At 38.6% G+C, this 27603-nt stretch overlaps 2 protein-coding genes across 7 annotated transcripts in view; both read right to left on the bottom strand.

The window, feature by feature from the left end:
* Positions 1–18570, bottom strand: part of grik1a (glutamate receptor, ionotropic, kainate 1a) — a 39930-nt gene extending 21360 nt beyond the window's left edge. For 2 of the 4 annotated variants that reach the window (XM_088088378.1, XM_088088377.1), the window contains exons 1-7: positions 18031–18398; positions 7424–7591; positions 6560–6817; positions 4709–4890; positions 3799–3852; positions 3341–3511; positions 2000–2143 (exon numbers count right to left, since the gene is read on the bottom strand). In XM_088088378.1, the coding sequence (XP_087944504.1) occupies positions 2000–2143; positions 3341–3511; positions 3799–3852; positions 4709–4890; positions 6560–6817; positions 7424–7591; positions 18031–18112 (1059 nt within the window). In that variant the 5' untranslated portion in view covers positions 18113–18398. The other 2 variants (XM_042498776.2, XM_088088379.1) reach the window with 2 other exon arrangements.
* Positions 18571–21642: 3072 nt separating this feature from the next.
* tiam1a (TIAM Rac1 associated GEF 1a) overlaps positions 21643–27603 on the bottom strand; it is a 66707-nt gene continuing 60746 nt past the window's right edge. For all 3 annotated transcript variants that reach the window (XM_042498731.2, XM_042498732.2, XM_088088076.1), the window contains 4 exons: positions 27191–27287; positions 25526–25613; positions 25231–25403; positions 21643–24112 (listed from right to left, as the gene is read on the bottom strand). In XM_042498731.2, the coding sequence (XP_042354665.2) occupies positions 23454–24112; positions 25231–25403; positions 25526–25613; positions 27191–27287 (1017 nt within the window). In that variant the 3' untranslated portion in view covers positions 21643–23453. The remainder of the gene's footprint in view (positions 24113–25230; positions 25404–25525; positions 25614–27190; positions 27288–27603) is intronic.

The raw sequence follows: 27603 nt of genomic DNA, 5'->3' as shown, positions 1-27603 counted from the left end.
TATACAGCAAATGCTTCAAACCTGAATGGCTTCATTAAATATGCCTTGGTGTCTGCAGATGTGTTCATTTCAAGCAGATGATATTGACTCTGGCACAAAGTGACTTTTTTATCCCCCTGTATTTCAGTGACACTAAACTAAATGCGTGTGGGCCAAATCTGGGCCGTCAGAGGGCGCCCGCCAGCCATGTTCTAATTTACAATAAAAAATAAAATGATTCACACTAAGAATTTGTATACTTTGCATGTAAATGGGATGCCAGAGTGCATCAAAATAGAGCAGAATAAAATAGAGAAGTGCCAAGGAAGGATCTCCTGGACCTCCTACGCAAGGTCCAGGCTAAGCCCCGAATGTCCTCAAATCCTAGAAACGTCCCTGTATACACTTGCCCTGTGTGGGTTACTGCGACTGGATTCCCTTCCTGGCAAAAGTGAGGAAAGCAAATTTCAAAAGGCTTAAAACAGGCAATTCAATTATCATATATACTGATAAATGTTATTAATGTTTGTTTAAGTGGCCCCCGGTCTTCTGTCACTTTGCAAAAATGGCCTACAGGCAAAGCAAGTTGAGTATCCCTGCTCTATTGTTTTGTGTCACACAACATTTTTTTGTACTTATTGTATGCTGCATATCTTGGCTAATGTTGTATGATTTCTCATACCTCAAAAACATATTCACTACTTATTTTGCGTAATATTATAAGAGAGAGCAAGAGAGGTACACCTGAACATGTAATGAAAAACATGAGTCGTGCCATGTTACACCAAGACACCATCAGCTTATCCTAATTCATGTTGAGTACAAGCTAAAATTTATGTATTGCTGCCAACCAGCTTTTCACTTTGGAACAAGTAAGTGGAATTTGTTAAAATTCGAAAATTGAGGCTATTATAGAGCGTTCTGTGTCCCCCAATTTTAGACAGCCAGAAGTAAAAAGAGCAGCTCCTGACAGAAAACGTATGAGTCTTTCTGCTTCATTTTCCTAGCAAAGGAACATGTCCTGGAGTAAAGACATTGTAAAGTTAAATGAGAAATGCCAATCAAAATTGACTTAAGAAATATCATCCAAAATACAGTAAATGAATCCCAGAGACACATTGCTGCTGCTGTAGAAATGACAATTTTTGAAAGCCGAGATTAAAAATCCAAGAAATTACCCTATTTTCTGTGCTTTCTGTCATGAAATGATTTGCACTGAAACGGTATTCGGTCAATTTTGTCCACAGAAGCACACCGACTATTGTGGACAACAATAGCTAGAGGGGAGAGAAAACACCCAAAGTTACAGTGCCCAGGATTTAATTTCAGCCATTGAAATGAAAGCTGTGTCCTCGTATTCTGCAGTCTCTTGTCTGAAATGTTTTTTAATTGAGTGCTATGTGAGACATATTACGAGTTCTTGCAATCAAAAAGGCTCTTATCTTGTGATGAATGGCGCAGGAGGACACATGCTTCAAAGGATGGGCAGTGACAAAAAAAACAAAGAGCTCATGAGGAGAGAGACACTGAGATGTAAAGAGAAAGAGCGAGAAGAGAAGAAGGATGAGGGGCATGAAGAGGAAAATATGAGTGAGGGGATTGAATGAGAATGTTCCCTCTCCATGGCGGCCAACGGTCCTCTGCTGGATTTAAGACTTAAGAGATCAAAACACTCATGCATCAAAGGCCTCATTTCTGTCTGTAGGCATCCAGCCTGACAGTTGGGCCGAACCGCATGCTTTCAACTTATAAGTACATAAATAGCGTACATTTTCATGTTGTGTACTTTCAGAAGCAAAGCATGGCCTGTCAGGAGGGACCTATAAAGTAACATTCATGTTTGTAACGGAGGCATTACGTGGGAAATTTTAAGGATCTCGAGCTCGAGGAGCACTTTCAAAACACATCATTAAAAATTCATGGTGGTCAAGCTAGAAGCAACAGGGGTTTCTTAAGTCATGCTGCTGATGTAACAGGGTTTTTTAGTTCTTGGCACTCCATGGTCTTATCTGATACTGACCTCTTTGAAAAGGTTCATGAAGCGCGGTCCGAAGCGCCAGGGTTTGTGGCGGTGACACTGCAGGGAGCTGACGGTCATCTGAGTGGCTCGCTGCGATGCAACGGCAACCATAAACACCGCATCATACATCAAGGCTGCGTCTGTCTGTGGAGGAGGCAGTAAGATAAAGAAGTCAGTGGGATTTTTTTTTCTCACACCCATGTGCAAGAAGATTACAGTAAAACGTGAAGAGAGCATGTCTAGAAGAATTTACTCAAGGCAACATGTGCTATTGGAGAAGTAAACACGATATATGAGTAGAACAGATATAATAATGGACCAAATAAAACTAAGGAATACAACAAATATGACTTTGGAAAATGAAGGAGATGGTGATAAAACATTTATCTTATGAACATCAGAACACATTAGGACATTAGGACAGATGCTCGAACCAATCATTTAATTAAGCTCAAAGCCAAGGATGTAATATTTTACTATGGAAACAAGAGTCATAAAGTTTAGTAGTCTATCAAAGTTAATAAACTCACAGGTTAAATTTCACAGCCAGAAAGTTCTCAGTCCTTTTCAGTTTATATATCTATCCAATATATAAACAACAGGAAATGTGCTCAAACAGTAAGTATGTTACAGTTTTCTTTAACCTATTTATCTTCTCTTTTGAAAATGAAATATGGAAATTACAATCTCTATTTGCATGACTTTTGCATTTCGTGCAAAAAATCAGAACTGAATTGAGAAAAAAAAGGCTTTTAGGTTCTCTGCACCTACAGCATAAACAATCTGCAGAATGAAGTTAAGCTTGGAGACACGGTGATTTTGAATGAGTTCAAAACCATGGTGAACTCTACTGAGTCCAGGCTTTCTATGTAAAACTGCATTATCTAATCAACTTAAAGTTACTAATATCTATGCACTTTTATAAATTGATAAATTAAAATTTATAATAAATTTAAAAAAAAAAAATTTTGTTGTTGTTGAAACTCTGTCGCTGCTATTCTTGGACATGTCTCCCTTGTAAAAGAGATCTTTGATCTCAGCTGAATAAACCAAGTTAAATGAAGGTTAAATAAAAAGAAATAAAAGAAATGTATTTATTTGCCTACCTTTTCTGTTAAGTTATCGTTTTAGATCTTTGCCTTTTATCTTTTTTTACTGTATCACATGTACCTTATGTCCTGCTGACATGTTGGATGTATAGTTTTATGGAAAGTGTAAGTCATACGTGTAAGGTTACCCTTGTTTTAATGTGATTCTAATATGTTTTATTATAGGAATCTCAGCAGAGAGGGGGATAGCATTGTTGGTACTCTGTAATGCCAAATTACAATAAGGGCTTACAGTCATGATTCCATCCATCAAGCCGCTCTCTTGTTTGGGACCCTGCAGTCTTTCCATGGCCCACTTGTCCATTGTGGAGGCTACCCATGGATCATCAACATTCAGCAGTCTGAAGCCCGTCATGTTGACCCCACTGTAACGGTACGGCTCCAAGTCCAAGGCAAACAAATCCTGCAGGGGAAGAGAGGAGAGATGAGGAGCATGGCAGAAAGAAGGATGTGTTGGTTTGTGTTTATATGAGATGGAGAGAGAAAGAGCAGGGCAGAGCTTTAAGCTCTAGTTCAGGATGTAACTTTTTTTAGCTTTTTATTGTGAACTGATGAACTACAGCAACATTTTTTAACATTCTCAGTACATTTTCACAGCCAGCTGAAGGCAAAATGAGCACACAAAAGACGAGCATGGTTTTACTTTGTGTGGTATATCTCATAAAATGACTTTTACACCTTTTAACTCACCAAAGTTGTGAAGAAGAAATGATAATACTCTGTCATCATCCCCATCGATGAAAGCTGCAAAATAAGAAGTAATAAAGTAGTAAAAGAAAATGCCAGACTGTATTGCCTATGTCAAATATGACGTGTTCTCTAATGCAGCTTCAGTCACACATATCTTCAACATCAAATTAATTTGATTAGTTGTTTATTTAATTTTATGACATTGAAAAGAAAGGCTGCCACTAAACATAAAGAAGAATAAAAATATTCTTGAATTCCACGATGTCTAAGTTAGAAATTAAACAATATGGGGATTACTAAAATGGTTAATTAAAGTTATGTCCTTTGAAATTGTTAATGACAATAGATACTTGAAATTCAATAGAGACAATAGAGACTTGAAATTCATTCATGCATTCATTGTAACCACTTTTCCTCTCAAGGGTTGCAGGGGGGCTGGAGCCTATCCCAGCTGTCACTGGGCGGAGGCGGGGTACACCCTGGACAGGTCGCCAAACTATCGCAGGGCAGACTTGAAATGAAGCAGTACAAATACGTGTGCAGACTACAGAAATGGAGACTTTTCCCTGTTCAGTCTGTCGGGCATGTAGGGAATTGATGCACACAAGGACAGTCACAAATACGTTTGTCAGCATGTCTGTTAATTTCATAAATCATCAGCTACCCCACTTCACCATCTGTGTTCAATTAGCGAAACGGTAGCATATCCATGTTATGGGAAATAAGTTGTGGTCCATTTAAATTCTGACTTTGATAAGGAAAGTGGTTTTTCATCCTTTTTATTATCACATTTTTCATTCACATGTAAGCTTTTGTAAACAAGGTAATAAGGTGTCACCCCTAAAGGACACATAAATGTGTTGTAAAATCTGTAGAACCAACTAATCTAAAGATCAATCTCTGTACACACCTGCTTGAGAAGCTCTGAAGCCATGCGATAGGAGCAGTCAAAGAGAATAAAAAATTCCTTGTCTTTCTTCAGTTCCTTAAGCAGCGGTCGGGCATCTTGGTTACCTGGGGTCAACTGGCGGATTTTGATCTTCAGGTTGTACTTTGCTGGAGCCTTGATCAACTCCTGCATTCGCATTAGACCTGGAAAAAAAATCAATTAGACATTTTATTTATCCTTTCCTAAACATTGTTTTTACCAAACAATGGTACCAGGTCAAAGGTCAGGGTCGTGGACGCATCAGCAGGTCATGTGCTTGCTGCTGCACAACACATAACTTGCTTTACTCAAAGGCAAACACACACCTGTGTTGGATAACCTGCACACCCTAACATCCTGTATCTTGTACATATGAGTGAACAACAGTGTGTTATTGTGCCGGTGTGTGTCTGCATGACATTTTAGGGAAATATATTTCTGATCGAAAATACAAGGTAAAAAAATCTATAAACTTTGACATTTCAACAGCGACGCCTCATATTCTCTGGGTCATGGGCAGGGCCTCTATATGGGACACCTCTGGATCTGAGGCCCTCAGTGTTAGGTTTTAGCTTTCTGCAGCGTGAAGTCAGCAGAGGGCAAGAACAGTAGCAGCTGTCTGATATGAGGCACTTGCACCCTGTCAGCGATTGGTTTACTAGCCAGCACGAGGGAGCTGATGGAGGTAGACAGTGAAATTGAATTTTGTGAGTAATCAGAACCTTGACATATAAATATATCGTAAGGTCCAGAAAACACAGGCTCTTTGGACCTCTTCTCCACCCCAATTCTTCACCTCAAATGTCACACAATGTTAATATTCAGTAAAATCATTAGCTTAGTCCTCAGTCAGTTATTATAGTTATACAGAAAATGTGTTATTTTAGGTGTAGAGCTGGGTAAATATTGATATCATAGTATAAGACAAAATATTGTCTGTGATATTAAATATTTTAATATGGTGATTAAGTTTCTTTTGTGTGTGTTTTGGCCTGGTCTTAAAGGAATACTTCACCCACCAAATGACCATATCTTTATCAATTACACAAACTGTGCTACACTGAATTCGGGAAGAATCCTTTGGGGTTTTTTTGCATGCCTGGGGTGAACAAATAATCCAAAAAAATGTTTTTGATGAATTCAAGTCATAGTGACCTTGTTTAACAACAGCAAAACTATATCGAAACATCAGTTTACAAACTCTCACACAACTTCTGCGGTGTAATCCAGGTTTCATTTTATGTGTGCTAGAGTGTGGCTTTGAAGAGAACAAAGATAAGTTAAATTCAGTTCCCTGTCGGAGAGGGCTGTCTGTTGGGAAATATGGAGCAGACGACTGAAAGACGAGACTTGGATTACACTGCACAAGTTGTGTGAGAGTTTGTAAACAGATGTTTTGAAATAGTTGTGCTGTTGCTAAATATGAATGCCTTGGACTTCAGTTCATTTGTAATTTTCTCTGTTATTGGATTCTTCGTCCTCCAGAGTCATGCGTGAAAAATAGAGCTTTCTTCCAAGATTTCAAATTTAAAATGGAGTGAGTTATTAATATATAAATGACCATTTAGGGGTGAAGATTTCCTTTAAAGACTACATCACAGATTAAGTGACAAATCTCTGAGCTGAATTGCACTGTTCTGAGCGAAATTAGCTCTGAATCTATAGGTACCTCTACCTGTTTGATCATCATAGCCACCATCATCCATTAGTTATGTTTTTCTCCCTAAATTATCTCATGTAATATTCTCTAAAAGCAAAAATAGTTCATACCTGTACTTTTGGTCAAAAATGGCTGACTGAAACTGGGTTAAAATAAAAACAATAAGAACCTACCAGTGCTGTCCTCATAGACCACCGTCAGCTTCCGCCATTTGAAGAAAGTGACCACATCCAGGATGGCCCTGGCGATGGCGGTGTATTCAGGATACAGGTTGATGAAGAAGGTGTCTTTGTTGTCCACTGACGGGTGTTTCCAGCGGGTCTGAATGTGAGGGACCTCCAAAGCGTTGCAGATGGACTGAACAGCACTGACTGAGGAGCTGTGAGAAGGGCCGAACACAGCAACCACTCCTAGGGCTAGCTGGTCGCACACTGGCAGTACAAAAATAACACAAATGTCAAACAAAGTCCATTTCAAACCAAGTTTACTTTCTATGTAAACAAGTTGAGAAGTTATTTATATCATTTAAAACCACATGTTTTTAAAGGAATGTCTGGTTTAGCCCAAGTTACTACAGCTAAATGGTGCCATTAATTGCCCTCAGTATTAGAAAAATGCACCTCTTCCAGTGGTTAGGGTTTCATGTTTGGTTATAGAATTAGAAACTTAAATACATCCATGTTTTTGGAACTTGAAAGGTGTATTTCCCTACTTTTAAGATATGCTATCAAGCCCCTTTATCCAGTAAGTATGATAAATTATGCTAATCTTGATTGATTCAACACACCTAGAAACTGCATGGAGAGACATTACAATGGTATCAAATAAGTTGTCCCACTCTGGATAAAAATGGGAAAATAGCCCTCAAACCAAAGAATCCCTTTAAAATTAGAGCCACCTTTATTTTGATGTTGATAATTAATTCAGAGCACTTTTACCCACAAAGGACACACAAGTGATTTAGGTGATTATGTTATCATTTACAGTAATAACAGGCAATTTCTTAAGCTTAACATAGTAACGTCTTTATTTCTTACCTCTTCTGGAAGCCTCAAAGCCATCAAAGAGATTAATCCTCTGAATGTCGTAGGTGAGAGTAGTGTTGGGCATCAGGGTCTTGTTGCGGTTTATGTTATTTACAGCAAACTTGAACGCCAGCTCATCCATACTCACTAACTCACTTTCCCGGGTCTCAAAAATACCACCTGCAGATGGAGATTGAGGACAGAGACAAAGACACTGTCACTGCAGTCCGGTGATAACAGAGATTAAACTGATGGATTCTGTGCTCCTGTGTGGGTTGAGAAATTCTGCTGTCTTTGGTTAAAATGAAAGCATTTCATAACCCACAACACAAACATTACAAAGCAAGACAGTGCTTCAAAAGCATCTTATGGTATCACTGCAAAGACTGGCCAGGAAGAGAACACATGGAGGCCTGAGTGATCTTCACTCTGTCTTATTTGAAGTAAACAAATTAAAAAACAGTTCAGGCTGGTTTGGGTGAAGCAGTGGAAACAAAATTATATGCAAAACGAGGATTAAAATCAATTTATGAAACTTTTTAGAAGAAGATAAGGAGATCCATATGTCAGCAACAGAAAAGTTGGGCCTAGCCCATGGATACTGGCAGAAAGCATCCAGCAGGTGTGCACCATAACTGAACCAACACCCAGCTCCAACAAGGAACCACCCTTGAGTAGCTTCTACCTACAGAAAAAATAGTCAGGTGTGCTCATAATTAATCAAGACATCAAGAAAAAAATCTAAATGTCCTAGCACAGAAATATTGGCAATCTAGTACTTAAAAAGTCTATACCCTGAAACAAAGAAAACCTTTGTTCTGGTAAATAGTAGTACCCTCTTTAAAGCCCATTGGAAACTATTACTTACTTTGGACAACTGACCAGCAGGTCATATGAATGCGAGCTCGCACAACCAAACATTCTGTGGATTTAAGTTGCATATAATCAATACATTGATTTAAATGGAATGTATTAATAAATTAATTGAGTAAAGTAACTTAATTTAAGATGAATAATGAGTCATGCATGCTTACAAAAATGAGCAGAAGTTACATGTCTTAGCAGGTTAGCACATTATACCCACATGATCTTATTAGGCTGACATAACTCAGCCACAGAGGCAGCGGGTCAGCACCGTGACAGTCAACCAGACAATAAACCAGTTTCCGATTCAGAAGTAATTTCAATAAATAGATGGATAAATGGAACAAATAGTAGTTCAGTTAAGTAGCGTAAATTGATGTGTGTTAAAAGACAGATGGCTGAGTGTTATGAAAAATATCTGAGAGCAATATCTTATTGTCTCTTAAAAGTCATTATGTCCTCCAATTATTGGAGTTCTGATATGAATCAATAAGTGGTTACTAGACCGAGGCAAATTCAAAACAGGGAACACACTGTTCTCCTGCATGAAAACAACCTGTACTGATAAATTTGCTTTTAATTTATTAGATACAAGAAGTTAACAACTAAGGAGCAAACTCAATGGCATCAATAACCTGTTGAAGTGAGTTCATTTCTTTGATATAATAGGAACCACTTTCTAATGAAGTATCCTTATTAATGGCTACTGACTAATTTAGTAATGTTTAATAGTTCAGAGTCATTATTTAGTAAAGATTTTTTGCCATGTTGTGAAAAATCCCACTGCATGTTGCATATCATATCATAACATTAATGAAATTATGAAATGTTAATGAGATGATAATCAAAGGATTTTGGCTCAAATTGTTTCCAGAAGACCACTGACTGGTAAAAGGGATTTTTCACATGCTTGCAAACAAAAACTTATCAAAGGAAGTATTATTAAACCTTAATAAAGACAAAGTTACAATTTATATCCCCTTTATGAAGGGTGCCTTATTGGAAGGTAGTACTAGAAACAGTCTCCATCCTATTCACAGAGTCCAGATACGGGTAGGAAACACAAAAACAGATGAACAAGTGGAAAGTAAACCAGTCGAGGTGAACAGCATTCTTATATATTTGTAAGACAAAGCAGCACAACAGTCTGCACAATCTGAAATTACACCAAATGTTCTCTGCAGAGTGATTTAATGATGGTCATTTCAAATGGGTTTTTTTCATGCAAACCAAATCTCCCAGCCATAACCAAACCCATAAATACATTATGTCCACAATAAAAGATAATATTTGTAGTTTCAATGCCTCCAGCTTCAATATACTACAAGCAGAGAATTAATTTGGAGTTCCCACAGGAGCATGCAAATGAAGATGAATATTAAGTGCTCAAAGATGAACAATCATAATTTTTCTCCGAGGCATAAAGTATATTCTTAACACTTTGTTTTTCAAAGTAGGGAGAGAGTCATACTGAGCTGCTTTTCCATTGTTCTGATTTTTACTTTGCGAGAACCCAAGGCCACACACGACTCACTGCATGGACCAGCTGTCAGCAAGCTTTGAAGAAACAATGCTGTTTCAGACAGACTTCTGAAATTGCCCCGGAACTCCTCATCAACATCCTGTCATCCGGGTGCAGAAGATGTGAAGTGTGGACTCAAAGACGAGATGAAATGGAAGTAGTGTAATTGCTCCCGCAGTGTGAAAGGGCAGGAAATAAAAAGGCTTTAAAAGCTACTTGTGGAAGTTCAAAACAGGCTTTTGAAAGGCCAGTCAAGTTGCATCAGTCAAGACAGGGACCAAGAAAAAGTAATCGGACATTTAATAGTCAGTCCTGTAACTACATTTTTTAGGATAGTTTCCTCGGCAAGTTTTTACTCCCTTGCTGATTCTGCAGATGTTTGCTCTGACTGAATTTAATCATTTTGGTCTATGTGTTGTACTATTTGTTTGGTTCCAATAAAACGCTTCCTGTCTTTCCTCTGCTGCTGATGTGTTACAGTGAGAAAAAGAAAACAATGACTTCCTCATCTCACTGTTATAAAAACATACAGTTTCACACTCGGAAATGAAATGTCTGAAAAAAGACAACAGCACAGAACAAGAATAGAAATCCTGGAGCTTGTCGTGGTTGTCTGGTTTGCTCAAAAGCACTACAGCAGTGCCACTGCATTCATTTACGCCAGTTCTGGTTCTAGTCCAAATGTACTGACTCATAATAGTATAGCTCATAATAGTGAATAATGCTGTATAATGGTTTGCATGTATGGGGTGCTTCCATATTCATCAAGGATGCTGGTAGGGGCCAGGCCAAGCACAGAATGAGCTGAACTCAAGCCCAGAAAATACATGGCTCTGCATACGTTTTTTTGGCAACTGTGGGCACATCCAAAAAACTATACACTACATCTGAGATGCAGTGCTGGTGTCATAGTTTTTATATTAATGTTGATATGATACTTGAGTTTGGGCATCAATACAAATAAGATACTGTTTTGGTTAATTAAACAAAGGAAGTCAAAGTCTTAACTTTCAAATGAAGATCAAAACCATCTTTGGTTTCTGAGCCTACCAAAGTACTGAGGTTTAAATTTATAACACCCAACAAAAGGTTTGCAAAGACTGCAAAATTATTTATGGGATCTATGTCGAATTTTATGATCCTGGGCCCTGCCATGACACTGTGAAGTACTTCAGGGTTTACTTTGAACAACTGTAACTGGTCCTTTGAAGTCAGTTGGTGATTGCATTACTGTTTTCTGACCTATGCGTCGAGGTAGGATGCAGTTCAGGTTATGGCAAAAAGGTCTTGGACTCCCCATTGCACTGCACCCTCACATTCTAACGCCCTGACGAACTACACAAATAATATAGCGATTAAATTTTACTTTCAGATCTGAAATGACAACTCAAATCCTATAATTACTGCTCTGACTCCAAGTCACAATACAAGACAAGAACACATCCCTGGACCAACTTTGGTTACAGTATAAAATTTTACTTGAGAACTGAAAAACACCCAATAATATATTACTTCTAGATCAAGATCCAGATAGGTTGGCATCTGGGTCCAGACTCAGGGGGAGAAGAGGGATGGCAGGTGAATAAGGGGCATGCATTTTGGTCATTTTGCTAAAAGGGGTTTGGTGTCCCTCCTTAAATTGTGTACTGTTTGAAATACATCCCAGCTTCTCGTTTCCACAAACAGGCAGTGATAGAGATCCAGGGGAGTCGTTTGAGGCATCCCAAATCATTAGGCGGTCCCAACAGGTGGACAATTAATTCAATCTGGATAATTGTTGCATACATATAACAAGACGCTATAAGACTGGAGCCGGGGTTTTGGGGGGGCTGTGTGTGTGTGTGTGTGTGTGTGTGAGCTCTGCATGAGCTTAGTAACAACTGCTGGTCAAATACTACACATGAAGTAACAACTGAACTTAGTCACAGTGCAGAACATAAATTACCAACCTGATTTAATGTCTAGCTGTGTAAGTTGGCAGTCATGATCAACAGCTGACACATCTCACTCCCTCAAAATGATTATCTGTCAAGCTTTGATTCGTTTTCTATGTATGCTTCAGGAATATTAATTCAACCAACGTTAAGGATTCTCATGCATTCAAACAATGTACCCCCATTCAAACATGAATACAGGCACTCAAAAGATGTCACAAATAAGTCTTAGTAGGGCAGCCAATTAGTAATAATGACCAAGAATCATTAGGCAATTAACATAAAAACGTCATTTCTTCTGCAGTTACTGTGATTAGCAGGTACAGGGCTGTAACTGGGAGAAAAACTGTGCCATAAAAATGTGAATATGTGGTACAGTACAACGGATGGTTGAGAGATTTATCCCCCTGCTGCGGTGAGAGGAAAACATAAAACAAAAAGCTGAAGAACAAATCTGAGCTTTGTGCCAACCTGTCACGCAGACCTGATCAATCTCTTCAACAACCCACCAGGGAGATAAAGATGTTTGTGTTTGTGTGTGTGTGTGTGCATGTAGAATGTCACCCCATCCATCCGTCACTTCACTATTTAATTACAAATAATTATGTTTTACATTAGTCATGTGTCATCCCTTCTTGCGGTGCAGTCTGAACTCTGTGACTGCTGCAGTCATAAAAATGGCAGTTTTCTTTTTTTTTAAACAAGGTGTTTTTTTCCCATGCAAATGAATTAATGTACCTTGGAGCACTAAAAGCATTCATTCAGCAACCAAAATAATGAGGAATAATTTGCCTCGGGAACACGCATCCATCTGGCCTACAAGACAGCATAAATGGACGTTAAAAGTTTCAGAGGACCCACAGGACTACGTAAATGCCTTTTAACATGCGTTTGGGGGTTTGCAGGTAGATTTTATTTGCATAAAATATAAGCATACTCAAGACGCAGTGAGGCTGCTGAAAACACGGGACTGCCTATTATGGTCAAATCAAGGATAAGTGCAATCATAAAATCATTTTCTTCCCATTTCCCTCAGTGGGAATTAATGTTTGTGTAAGATCTGTGTCACTTGACAGTGTTCTACAGTGTTTCTTTTGCATTTTTAAAAAAAGAGATAGGAGGCTGTGATACAGAAAGGAGAAAAAAATTGTGGTGAGGTTAACTACAGAAAAATTGTCGTTTTTGAATAACAGATTTTTGACATGCAGATAACAACTTGCGCTAACCTGCTATTTGCATGGAGATTAGCGAGGCATTATGAACACCCTGCTTCAATCTGGATACAAGATGCTGTTGTTGTCTCACATCACTTTTTCATCATTAAGACTGCCAGAGTGTTAAGAAAAGCTAAATTGACACACTGCTGATTTGGAAATGGAATGATTTTGGATGATTAAGTGGCACTGAGGTAGATTAGCATGCAGGCTTTATATCCCTGATTACTGTACCACCATGTTTCACTATTTTTCATGCTTTCAACAAAAGAGAGGGGATGAAGTTTTAGGGAAAATTTTAAATTTTCTTTATCTGTTTGACTTCCAGACGGCGATCACCTAAAAGCATGCTGTAGTTGAGTTATATTCTATTTAGTGGTACATTTCATTGGCGGGCAGTTAAACATCCATCTTCTCCTGAGTACCTGAGATGGAAGAAGTGTGGATGTTTCAAACAGCTCTGGAAGATCACTGAGCTTGACAAGAGAGTTTTTGCTGACAGTGACAGAAACTAATGCCATCTGTGTCTCTCTGAAAACAGAGGACTGTCTTGCACTTAAGCTATAGGCACGGAGGAAATGCATCTGGGAGGGTAGAAAAAGGGGATCTAAGGTGTCAAACTGAATGGCAGACATTTCACTGACTGCACCCTGGCTGAGAAAACACAAGGGAAACATTTTGTTCCTTACAAAAAATCAGGGGAGTCGCACAAATGGGTGAACAAGGCAAAAATGCAATCAGGGATGTCAGAGGAGAAAAGAGACACACAGAAAATGACTGCAATGGCACCAAAAAGGCCAGGAGTGGTATCTGAAAGTCAGCATGCCCTATCACTATCAGTGTGCACTTGAATAAGTGACAGTGACTGTACACAAAGAATAATTTTACACAAAATCTCTTATGATGTTTTTGGTCCACAAATCAATGGCAAGACTAAGCCAGGACAAGATAATAAGCCTCAATTGTAGCATTTTGACAGAATTATACCAGCTTTCAGTGTAAGAATTACAGTTATTGGCTTTAGTTTGCCATTTTGGGCACTGGGTTTGTACCATGAAAGCAGTGTGTGATGCAGTAGCAATCACACTGGCAAAGAAAAACAAAGCTTCCTTTCAAATTGAATCTCTCTCTGGTTCCAAAATCATTTGTTTTGTGCCGCTAAATCAGCCAAAGAAAAGGAGGCATGGACATGTGTTTCGCTCGCCATCCTGAACTCAATCTGCACGTCACAAGAAAAGCCTCAGGATCAATACGTACAAATGGAATTTTATCAGCGCAATCCCATGACAAACTACAGCGCCCTCTCCTTTCTCACAACCAAAAGTCTTGGGTTTCTGCCAGCGTGATGAACGATCACTTTAACGAGGCAGCCAGCTCCCAAATATATCTGTGGAGGCCAACTTTCCATAACATGGCAATTTGGCTGAACAGAGATTCATTTGTTTTCCTAATGGCCGGTTGTTGGAGAGAACAGAACTAATGAATAGAATTAAGCAGGTACGCTCTTTATAAATGTAGGTTACAGCCTCCAACTTAACATCGATTTAACACAAAGCGACAACTGGAGCCAATCTTTTGTGATGTCTTTCAGTCTCTTACACACTCTTGCATGAATTCACATGAAAGAGAGAGACACTGGATCTTAAGCTAGGGATATAGTACACGTCTTTAGACAGAATTTTCCACAGGATTCACAATCATGATGACTTCGTCCTCGTCTGGGCCAGTTGACATGACAAGATCACACAGAAATCTGTAAGTGTACGAGGTGGACAGACTCCTCCCAACATGAGTCAGAGCGCGTCAAACATGTTGGATTTTTCAGAGCCAACTCTGGACACTGTCGTGTAGTGTACACTGGTCACCGCCACAACTGGTTAATGCACAATCTGGCACAGTCGTTAAGTGTACGATCCAGCATTTTTAAGTTGTTATAAAAAAATCTAGCCAGTCAGTTAGTATATACTCTCAGTCTTTTGAGATTAGTTTAGGATTGGGGAAATTGTATAGTGTATCCCTAGCTGAGGAGTTGTCTGAATTTTGGGACTAGTGTTGTTCAAGGGGGTCTGAGCTGAACCATCAAAGCTGGTCTTATTGGTCTTGAATGGTCATATTGATTTTTAATATGTGGCCTAGAGCTACACTCAAAACTAAAATGAACAAATGCTGCCCATGCTAAAGAAAAACACACACACACATTAGCAAGCATGCATTAAGATGTTATCAAGATATACAGCCTACAGTATAATAGAACTTATAATCCAGCAGCCCCCATGTCATCAGCATTTTTTCTTAACAGCCTTAAAAACCCAGCATTGCTTGGGCTCTTATGTGTAAGGTTTTTGTAATAGCTTGTGGTTTTTTTTTGTATTAACACAAGAGAAACAGTAATACTCTTTGAATATGTAATAATTATAGTAATTAATTGCTGTTAAACATGTTAAAAAATAACACTAGTCAATTGTGAGCCAATTGGCTAGTGTCTATCCTCTGTAACTTGATATAACCTTTGTCCCTCTGACAAGCTCTTTAAAGTCCCCCTCAGCTCAAAAGTGTGTTTTGCTTATTGCTACTTCACTTGAATGTTCTTCACTGTGCAGAATGGTATCTGTGCAGAGTTTGACAGTAAACTATCTGAGAGCCCATCAGCTATCAGTCTGATGACAATTTAGCCTCTGAGGACAAAAGACATTTTTTCAAGGACTCCAGCATTGCCAGCAGATATCTGGATAACAGATATCAAGACTTCATCTTCTGTGCACCGGTCATTCTTTACAGTTACAGTTAGCAATCTCAGAAGCCATCAGCTATGGATCTAATGATGATTTATAAACAGTTATCTGCATATGAATGTAGATATTTGTTTAAAAATGCAAATAATAAGCACCTGTCATCAGATGATAGCATGGGTTCTGATATTGCATTTTGGCCAAAGCTTTCTGCATCTTTTGCTCTCCACACAGACTGTTTACCTGCATACAGCCAAAGTTGGCTCAAACGTGATTGGTCAGTGCCTCTTAAACTACAAGTTTCCCTTTGCTCATGTAAAAGAAAATTTAATATTTCCAGACTTTCAGTTTCATTTTTCCTTTGTACATTCTGAATTAAGTGGCGTTTGCTGGTACTAAACCTGATCCAGAGTCTCAGATGTTCCCCTTCTTTGATTTTCTGAAGTTACAATTACCATCTCAGTCTTAATTGCATTAATGCAGAAACCCCCAGACTCAGTTTGTTATTTGGCCTAGTAAACTAAGATGTATATTATCCTGTAGTTAGTCTCCTCACCATTTGGATATCACAGACAACAGATTGTCTTAAAGTCCTTGCTGCCAGGATGCAAGTCAGAGAAGGCACCAATACTGTTCCCTGTGTGTTGTCTTTTTCTGCATGCTAACGGGAATGCGATTCACCAGTTCTGTCTCTGAAGTTGAAGAATGATTCTTTCTTCAAATTGGATCTGAGTGAAGTTTCTTCAACAAAAAGATATCTTCCACACTCACCTTAAATCTCAGCTTCATATGTTTATATCAGTTAAGTAGGAGACGTGTTGCATCCAGCACAAGTGGGATTTGCATATTCATACATTTTGGATTTTCATTGAGGGAAAAAGAGAACAATTCTTAATTAGGTTATTGAATTTTTTTCTAGAAAAAACATAAAACGAATGGTCTACCCTACAATATCAATATTGTGGCATTTGGTCAATATAGGGACTTTCTCCATATCGCCAAGCCCTGCTCAACTGTAGTAATGTAAAAGATGCATGCTGATTTTCTGTAAAATACTCTGCCTTCATTACCCGCTTATTATGTGCTGTCAAACAATATAAACTATTACCTAAAAATACAAAATTTTCTGAAAAGATGTGTGAATTTAAAACTATATCTCTGAATATATTACTCTCTGTACACATTGTGTTGAGGCATGTTTTCTGATCCAGGACCAGTACTGCATGTAAACCTCCTCTAGCCTGTACCTCTACAAGTTAGGAACAGGTGGCAGTGACACCAATTCCCAATTTATTCAGCCAATTACATCCACATATTACAATCCAACTCTGGTGTGATTCAAAGCCTGAAAGTGAGACGCTCGGATAATGAACACAGCCCACAGCGCTCACCAGCCTCCTCCTGTCTAATCAAGTCTAGGTGAAGTTCTCTCTCTTCTCTTAACTCAACAACACACCCTAGGACAGCAGGACTGAGGATGATTGCATCACTCTTGCTGGTTACATTACATCCATCTCAGTGATTGATAGGTTTCAACTGTTTGTCAAGATCAGCCGCTGGGGGACATACAGCATTTTGAATAAAAAAGAAGTGTCTGGTGGCCAGGGGAGTACAAAGGGAGGAATCAATAATCTATTACATTCAGCTGTTTGTGTGTCTGGGTGCTTGTGTAGCAATAAGCACATGTAGTCCTCTATAATGTTACTTCAAATTAGACATAAAATCAAACTTTCAAGGTTATTGAATGAGTTTAAGACAAACCCCTCTGAATGCAGAGTATGCTGAAAGTTCACTCAGAAACTCTGCATCACACAGAAAAACTCAAAGACATTTTGACAAAATTATGATAAGACATCATCCATTCAAGATGATGAACTGATAAAAGGAGGCGTTTAAGTCATGAGCTCAGATGATCCTCCACACATTTTTAGCTCTGTGTGATTTAAAATTAATTTCTGACTATTGTAACGACCTTTGCTTTGTGCACAGTAATTGAATATGTGGACTGAATATGGGCTGATAGGTGTTATCTCCAATTAAGCAGCTGGAGAAGTTGTCAAAGCGTATTTTGTCCTTTAGGTAACCTTTTCCTTTGTTCTGACATCCTCACTGACAGTTTAAGACAGATAATAAGAACAATCACTCTCGTGGGATAAAAGATAGAAAACACTGAAGTGGTACCAAATGGAAAGAAGGGAAGAAATCTATACAAACTTTAAGGTCACAAAATATGTCATTATCACAGACTTTGGCAAGGATGTAGCAATTTCTTTTACACACATGCTGCCCTGTTGGTTCAACTCAGACACGCAAGGAAACGCCAGCAACACCGTGCGTAAACAGCTGTTGCGCTTACCGATTCTGAGGACTTGTGTTGAGCTCAGACAGAGCTGCGCCGCAAAGAGAAGACAGAAGAAAAGTGTCTTTCTTTCCTCCATAGTGCTCCAGGAGATCTCACCGCGGGTACTGACACCATGACAGACAGAAACGGCATCTATCCAAGCGCTGAAATACCTGCCGTGCCATGCCAGCGCGCAACCCAAGTTTTATTCCCAATTCGATCCTTGACACTCTGCATTACTCCGTCGCATCAAAGAAACAAGAGAATATGACCATGAGTCATGTGGATCCAACTTTCCAATACAAAATCAATCCCAGTCACATCTTCTGAACAAAAAAACCGGCAGTGGAGACACCGTGGGTAGAGTAAACACATCCACTTTTACTCACTCGTCAGTGCGCCTCCGAGGCTGCAGGAGCTGGAGGGAGTGGGGGTGCGCGATTCAGAGTCAAGCACGACGACTGATATTGATTTCCGGTATGACCTTTCAAAATAAAAAATACTAAAATTAAAAAAACATCTAATCAATATCTTAGTCATGCGCGTTGAGGTCGTACTGTTTGCATCTAGACAGTGGTGTTTAATCAAGTGTTTGTTTTAATTCCACTGTCCATAGCTGTGATGTGATATTTGCGAACGTTATAGTCTAAGCTAGTTTTTTGTTGACCATCATGCATATTTAAACCATGTTTAAACCATAAACTGAATAAAATAACGGACTTACCACTGTGACATCACCCACTGGTTTGTGGATTCCCGTATTAAAGCCTCCAGTTTGGCATTTTGGCCACACAGCTTTCTCACTGCAGTCATAGCAGGAAAAGCTCAGGTGTATTCAATAACATTAATGACAGCTGAGGTGACAGTTTAGAGGAGACCCTGGTCCATGCTGGCTCACTGGAATGGCTTACTGGGAAACTTAATGCAACTAGGCTATTGTTAATGTTCTCAGTTTCACCTGCGCTTTTCCATCTATGGCACGTCTACTATGAAGAGCTCATCCAGGATTTCATCTTGGATTTTTTTTTTTTGAGCCATAAGTGATGGACCTGCTTGAGTCCAGACCGTTTCAGACCTTTGAAACAGTCAGTTGACAGATAAAGACGTAGGCTAAACGAAGTGTAACGAGTTGACAATTTTGTCTGATATCAGGAAAATCTTGGACGAGATTCCTGTTTGCTAACTTGGTTAGCATAGTGCATTTATAGCTGTTGTGGTTAGCTGTGATAATGCTAATGCCAGTTTTTAGCTGGCAAAAATATTTTTAAAAAATCAGACGTTAAACCATTAAAACAAAGGTGAATATCCGACTAATTTTGTGTTTTGATACAAACAAACACTAACCAAGATGACCGAAAGATAGCCTATAATTAATTTTCCTTATTGGAAGTGTCTCTGAAATAAGGACATTGGAAGCTGAGGTTACCATGGTTACGACGCAATAGCTACCTGTCATTGCTGTGCCAAAGAGCAGCCACGCCCTCAATTATGAATAAGAGCAGGCAGCTGACAAATGCACCAGAATAAACATCTTTTAAAGGGCTCCACTGCTGACATGAGTGCAGAATTTAATAGAGCCTTTTAGGTTGCATGGTGCTCAGATTAGCCTTTATTTTTTGGTAGGCTACTACACTGTAAACCTTATGTCATGGATGATAAAAGTCTCAGAAAATATCATGGTGTGAAGGTATTACAGAATTTTTATTATCACATTTTTATTATCAGTCAGAATGACCCTTAAAGGAGTGAAAATAGAAGGGTTCGTTTTGGTTGGACAAATGTTTTATCATTATAGTTATTACTTGAAGTCATTTTTAAAATGTAAGTATGTTTAATAACTAACTTTAAATAACTAAAATAAACGTCCATCCAGTTGCTTTTTTTCTAAACCATAAATAAACAAATGTACACAGTATATTATCTTTTACCATTCATGTTATGGTAAAAACCTACCTTGAAACTGTTGTATTGCTGCAACCTTAGTGTTTATCATGGTGTCTACAAAGATTGACTCACTCTTGGAGCCAGCCTCAAAAGGCCATTCGAGGAACTGCAGCTTTTGACACTTCTGCATTGGCTTCAATTTTCAGCCCTGGAGGCTGCCGCTTCATTTTAACTTTATTTCACTCCACATAGAACAGGGATTTGCACCGTTTATTGCAGTAATGGTGGCTATCAATTTGAAATTATATTAAATCGTATTAGTTTTTTTAAAATAATTATTTCCATTGGTGATGTTTGCCTGATGTATCAAAGTTGATAAACCAGCTTTTACACTGAATGTACCCGTGGTCTAATTCTGGTTATTTCTGGATAGTTTGGCTCCATTCGGTTTGGATTAAGGAGCAGATGGATTGGCAGTGGTCCTCTCCACCGGTCCTGATGAGAAGAGAATAATCTTCAGGTTACAGGGCAGATGCCAGATTATCTCTCACTGCAGACAAGCAAGGTCTTTATCTGACTGGGTCACTGCCTGTCCATCTTCAAATAACAAACACAGGACATGGGAATGCATTTTAAATAAGAATAAAGGTTAAGAGTCACTTGCTCACTCATGAAAAAATATTTTAACATCTTTTATGGAGACCTGAAAAAAATTATTTGATTATATTACTTCCATGGTCTGTTGTCGGAGAAGCAAAAACAGCAATTTATGTGGCTAGATGCCATCTATCTACTGTTGAATTTCTGTGATTTGTAAACTCTGGACTGTTGTTTGATATTTTGACATTTGGAAAATAGCAAAAGTTTCTAGGTGCCAGCCATCTCAGTCTTGCTCTCCTAAAGCAAAATCCGCATAATGTCAGAACTGACATTTTGTTTATCACAATGTTTGTGAACTCATTCAAGCTGTGAGCCAAAAGTGATCTGAAAAAAAAACTGCTAACTTCAACCTGGACAAATGGCCTATAGACAAACTTAATTAACTCAGAAAATGACCATCCAGCCTCTCCAGAAGGAGTCCTTGGGCAACAGCCCTAACACTAAACTCTCCTGATATGAATACTGAGCAGAATTGTCTCTCTGTAGAACAACTGGTAAATACCATGCATGGAAATGTCTGCTAAAACTGCAGAAACAGGACAACTTAATATTGAATTAAAAAATCCATTTTAAAAACAGACAGATTTATATATGGACACTGGAAATGAAATTTCTTCAAGCAGTATTGTTCCATTCTGCTTTGGCAAATTGAATTTCAAAGACATTTTGTCTTACTTTACTGTATACATTTGTGTCTAATTTACTTTAAAATTTACATGTGATGTCTTTTACTTCATACCGTGGTACAGTTTTACTAAATCAAGTCTCTGCTTCCTTTTAAAGTTTTAACTGCCTCTGTGCTTTCAGAATATTTGTTCAGTTATCCATCAAAATTGCCTTTGAGCCTATATTTCATCCTTTGCAATTCCTTGAACTCGACACAATAGAATTTACACTGCAATCGAACTGGTGCGGCATCAGTCATTTTTATTTGATCACCTGAATGTGATCTTCAAATATGATGTTAATGAAAACGCTCTGTCTCCCTTTGAAGGAGAACACGTGGTTGCTGAGCTTTGTTCGACTTTTACAGACGATTAAAACTTCAGAATCATGTGTGCAAAATGAAAAATCACACAAAACTAAATTTAGAAAATTTATTTTGACATAAAAATGATAATACTCCACAGTTTTATGTACGAACACAGTTTTCAAAAGTACAAAGGGAGGAGTCAAAGGGGGTTCTCGTAGGATTTGCCTCCAAGGCCAGGTGATTGTACCTCACAGTCTGAACGTCAGTCATCGTCACCGGGTAAGCTAAAATCTAAGCATCATAATCAAAAGACAATAATAAGAACATCCAAAGTGTATTATTTCCCTCCACTCTTCTCACTCACTCTGAGTCAGAGTGACTCACAGATTTCCCTCCTCACAGTTGGGTATTAAGTGCATGTTAAATACATCCATTAAGGTGCGCATGACAATGTTGAGCTCAGCAATCAGCGTGTTGTTGATGACATATAGTAAAACAGCACAGCCTGGTGGATAAAGGAAGAAATGCAGGAGGGGTAAGGTGATGGGATTGATGTCAAAATGTCATGGATGTGTAGTCTGTCTCAGTCAGCTTCTCTGTCGATGTGATGTCATGATAAAATGTCAAAGGAGCTGGAGAAAGAAAAGAAGATGTGTGAATCGGTCAGGGGATGACAGGTCAACTGCATGATTGCTCTTCTCCTTCGAGTTACAGTACGGTCTAACATGGCTCTGTTGAATACCTTTTTAAAACAAAAAAGAAAATTCAAGTAAAACAGGATTGTTGTAGGAATTATTATGCTATTTATCAAGGATGTGGAGCATGAGGAGGAGAGCATGGCCTCTGGGGCAAGAAAGGACACGAAATATTAATGATTTTGATGAAATCCATTAGTTACCAAAATAACAAATTATATTTTATTCGAGCAACAAAATTATAGACTGGACATTCATGTGAAGGGCACAAGCTTTTTTTTTGTGGCACCAAACACACAAAAGGTGGTTTGTAACACTGGGCAGCTGAGTGTGGTGTAAACATTAAAAAAATACAGTAAAAAGGCAATAATTAAATAAAGAATAGGTATCTTTTAAAAAGGATATGCTGGGAGACAAAAGTGAGCTTCAAAACGTTTACATACAAGAGGTTAACGGCACTCTATTGTACTCCTGACTATACACCAATGTGCAGCTGATATTAAGTTAGAACAATAAAAAAAGCACAATAAAGCTAGTAGAATCTCGCCATCTTTTTACACAGCAGTCGTTAAGCCAAAAGCCCCTGAAGAGAATTTCAGTAACACACAGCCCTTGAGTGTTAAAATACAAACACGGTTTCTGAGTCAGAAAAATATAACACCCACATTCCTGTGTTGAAAAATAGACATTTTTTGGCCAGAAGATCACAGTTCGGTGATGACGTCTCTTCAGCACGTGTGTGCACAGAACAGCAGCTGTCTAGAGTCTCCGTGTCTGTGCTCCTGTGTGCTTTCAGTGTTCATACACACACTTGCTTGTTTACTTGCGTGCACATGCAGTGCTGTTATGTTCACATACAATTCCACAGATGTGTGTAATGCCTGTGTCCAGAACAGTAGGGACTGTGTAGTCTTTTGGGTTCACTATTAAGGAGTTTGGGATGAGAATCTCTGAGAATGTTTTTCTGACTCGCATGGTGTCCCAGGATTGTCAGAAGAAGGGAGATGCAGGTGAGGCGGGGAGAGGAGGGTTTTGTTGTGATACAGGGAGGACTGGCTGAGGTTTAATACCTTCTATACACAAACACCTCCAAATTCTACATATTTAAAGCTTGTATCTTATCTTTCCTCTTTCTTTGTTCTCCCACTTTCTGTAAAAAAGTGGAAGAAACCGCCAGTCACATTGTCGTTGTTTCCTTTCATCATCTTGTTTTCTAAACTTCCCACTCAGAACACGTCACTGTTGCATCCATTAGCAAAGTCGTCCCGCCTCACCCAGATGACATCGTGGTCCTTGTTTGTGGCCCCCTCCACAGCGCACTGCTTCAAGGGGGCAAGCTTTAGAGTGGGGGTTGCACAGCGGGATAGAGAGACGCCGCAGGAGGTGAAGGAGTCTGAATCATCACCATGCTTTATTCGATCAACGTCCTCCTCCTGCGTCACGCTCAGCATGATCCCAGCCTCCGCTCGTCCATTCAGGTTGTGGCTCGTAATCTCTCCGCCCTGCAAGTTGAGTCCCTCCATCTTTCCCTCCAGGTCCACCGGTTCAGCCGACGCCGCTCGGACAGACTTGCAGTACTCGTCGTCGTCACTCAAAATGTCCGTTTCCTTCACTGGAACCATGTCAACGCACTCACCCTGATCTTCATAGCAACCCAGGTCGAACTGCTCCTCCACCCAACGGTCCGTGTCCTCTCCTTGAGGTTTGTGGGTTTGAGGAAGAGAATGCTGGGACAGCAATGGGTAGGAGGGAGGGTAGGAAGTGTTGCTGGAGGTGTCTGTATCATTGCTGTTGTTGTTGTTGCCATGGAAAACCAGGTCAGTGTCGATGGTGAAGCGGTTCCTCACCAGCTTCCTGCGTGCTAGCCTTCGTGATGGAGCTGATGCTAGACAGACAGAAAAAAAGATAAATAAACCATTTTTTATCTTGTTAAAGGAAAGCTTTGGTAATTTTGAACCTCTATGTTTTTGTGTCTAATGGAGACAACAATTTCTGAAACTGGTCCAGTATTGAGAGAGACCGATAAGCCATAGCGACGAAACAGGCTGCAATGTAATATCTCTGGGCTATTGTGCACTTTTAATTTGCAAAAATAGCTTGTTTTTAACACTAACAGACTGAGATTGTTGTTCTACATGTCTCACAACTTTATAGAAAGGACTTAGAGAAATTAAATGTTTTTCCTTAACTTTCGTTTGATGTGATTTGTTTGTCAAGTCTTGCTCAGAGAGAAGATTTGTTCTAAAATCTTGTTGACTTTTCCACATTGTGGAAATCATACAGATATTCTTTTAAAATATTTTACATAACACTAAATAATAAGTTGCACTACATCCACTTTTCAGAATTTTTGTTATGATTTCTCTTTTTTTTCCCAGTTTTGAGATCAATAAAGTATATCTATCTATCTATCTATCTATCTATCTATCTATCTATCTATCTATCTATCTATTTTTAGATTTTTGTATTAAATTTTTTGTTGTTTGGTTAATTGTTGTTTTGTATTTTTTTGTATTTGTGTGAAAGTATTGATGTCCTTGAATCCAAGACAAATTCAGATTAATTCATTTTTCATTTCTTTTTTTTTTTGACTGCTGTTTTTCCTTCAACAAGTAACCTCTTGTGAGTGTTTGAGAACAACTTCTCCTTAAGCAAGACCTGGTCACTATTTGAACAAACCATCAAAAGGTGTGGGGAAAATGCCTCATTTCTCTGTAGGGTCTTTTTTGTAATGCTTTCAGACAATTATAATAACAAACTGAGCCTGTCAGTGGCAACAACAAGCATTTTAAGTGTATATAAAAAATGATGGATTGCAGCAGTCTCTCTCAATATTGGACCAATTTCAAAAACCGTTGTCTCCATTAGTCCCTTAGACACAGAACATGGAGAAAGAGGGTGCGGGTTGAAAAATACAGAAGTTTCGTTTCATATAATGTACAAACATTGTTGGCTGTTCTTGTTTTGTGAACTAAAAGTTACAATATACTTAAGCTTTGTCACCTGTTCTGTTCATGGAAGGCCGCATCCCTTTGAGGGCACATAGACGTTTGCCCCCAAATGGGACATACTGCTGATTGGGTGGCAGAGACTCTGTCTTAAGAAGCTGGCGTCGCTGCTTCTCTCGAAGAATGGAGTGGACTGCTTTCAGGAAGTCCTTCTTACTATCTGGAGAACTGCAAAATAGTCAAAAACAAAAACTTAACAAGAGACATGTCTTGCTGTACATGTCTTGCTGTATAACTTTAGTTCACAAGTTTTGTATACATGTGTATGTTGTTTTTGTTTTTTATCATACCTGCAGCACAACTGGAAGGTTCTCTCCGGTCTTCCCTCAGATTCAGATTTTGTGTGAACGATCTCACAAACTGCGGTACCCTCAGAGTCTGAGAGGAAGAGAGATGTGAACCTCATTTATAAAAGCATTCAGTTAATTTCCGTCATCAATTTCCTTCCCCTTAACAACAGGCCATTAGGCAGACAAATGATAACACATGAGCTGAATTGCCTGAGGGTGATTTAAGGTTCATCTACAACAGAGATGTGAGGACGATTGCATGTAGACCTACTAATACGAGTCCATCCGTTTTGTTTATAAATGTTATAATATATCTTCAGCAGAAAAAAGCAGCAACACCGAGTGGACTCAAGAGCCTTCGAAGCCAGTGTCAGGAAATACTGAGTCATGAGAGACAACCTCTGTGGTTTGAGATGACGGACTCCATCACATACAAATGATCGTCTACAATGACCGTGACATAAAAATTCAAAATACATTCATTCCTAAAGAATAATATGATTAGGGTTTATGTGCACTTTCAAGTGGTAAAGAAATCTAAAAGCAAAAAAAAGGAAGCAAAAATATAGTTGTGACACTACCGAAATACTAATGTAAAGTCAAATATCTCACACATGAGAATATATATAACCTTTGATTAATAACAGGTTTTTGGTGTCGACTCAACACACACACTCACAGAATAGTGTGTAATGCATTTATCCATGCAATAATGCAATCTGTAGAACATGCAGAAACCTAAAATCCGTTCATAAGTTCCCCTACTGAACAGACTTTCATTATGGAGACATCTGGCTGACTGACAACATCAATTATGAGGTCTATGCTTCCCTGGAAAGACAAATTTAAGTCTCCACATGGTGCCTCAAGGAGCTTTTTCTACACATTTCAATTCTTGTCAATTCCATATTTTAGGCTAAAAACCAGATAACTAAAATGTTTTTCTGATGGAATTTGACCATACAGGTCATCTATCCCAATTATGCTGCAGTGTTTTCATCACTGAATTTTTAAAAACATGAAAAAAATTATATATCATTGAGTGGGCACCAATGTTTTTGTATAGTTTTGTTAACAACCTAAATCAATGTGACTGTTTTCTGTAGAAAATTAACTAGTTTGGGACAAAACAATTGAGATGATTACTTGAGTTTGGCATGTGAACAAACTTTGAGATTGACCATTCACTAAGCTGAAACTGACCCCAACAACAATCCTAGTTTCATACAGACCAAACCAGTCCTCAAAGTGCTAATCATACCTGGAGGAATAGTGAAAGACTGAAAAAGACGTATTAAAGTCTTGTGATACTGACCCATATTATATATACAGTAGTTTACTTTTGTATTCATTATTTTTGTTTTTACTTTATTTATACAGTAGTTTATATTTGTATTTATCATTTTTATTTTTCATTTTTTTTTAATTATTTATGATTTTTTTTGAAAATTGTCTATTGCACTTTTTAAAATTCATTTTATATAATTTTGTGTCTTACCATTTTAATCACATTGAATTTGTTTCTAAGTACTTGAGGTGGGGGGGTTATATTGTATTTCTCCAATCGTATCTGTATTTTTTTGTATTTGCAGGGCTTTAAATACATTTAAAAACAAAGCAAAAAAGAGACTTTTACTGCAAGTTTCTGTATTTAAATAGACCTACTTGCAAGGGCGCGGACTTGTAGAGAGTCCGTTGCGATCATGTGGCGGAAACGGAAAGGATCTTTGTCATCACTCACAGACGCACGGTGAGATCCACCCTGATAAAGAGAGACTGGTCAGATATCTAATACATAACCACTGCAATACATCAACATGACAGCAGAGAGCATAAGAGTGCAATGACAGGAGGGTGGCTAACAGACACAACCATCCCATGCACTGCACTGAATGAGAGGAACAGTAAAGTGTGCATACAAATTGTCTTCAGTCTATTCAATTGCCAATAAATACCCTCATTCAATTCAGACTATTGTCCCATGGTGAAAGACATTAACCTTAATTTCTTTGTGGTCTCAATGCACTATCCAAAACTAAAAAAAGCAATAAAAAAAAAAAGCACTTCAGAGGAAGCCC

This window comes from Plectropomus leopardus, chromosome 15 (assembly GCF_026936395.1).
Source record: "Plectropomus leopardus strain MGB_pleo_1.0 chromosome 15, ASM2693639v1, whole genome shotgun sequence".
NCBI classification, from domain to species: domain Eukaryota; kingdom Metazoa; phylum Chordata; class Actinopteri; order Perciformes; family Serranidae; genus Plectropomus; species Plectropomus leopardus.
This window is presented reverse-complemented; position numbering and strand designations above follow the sequence as displayed.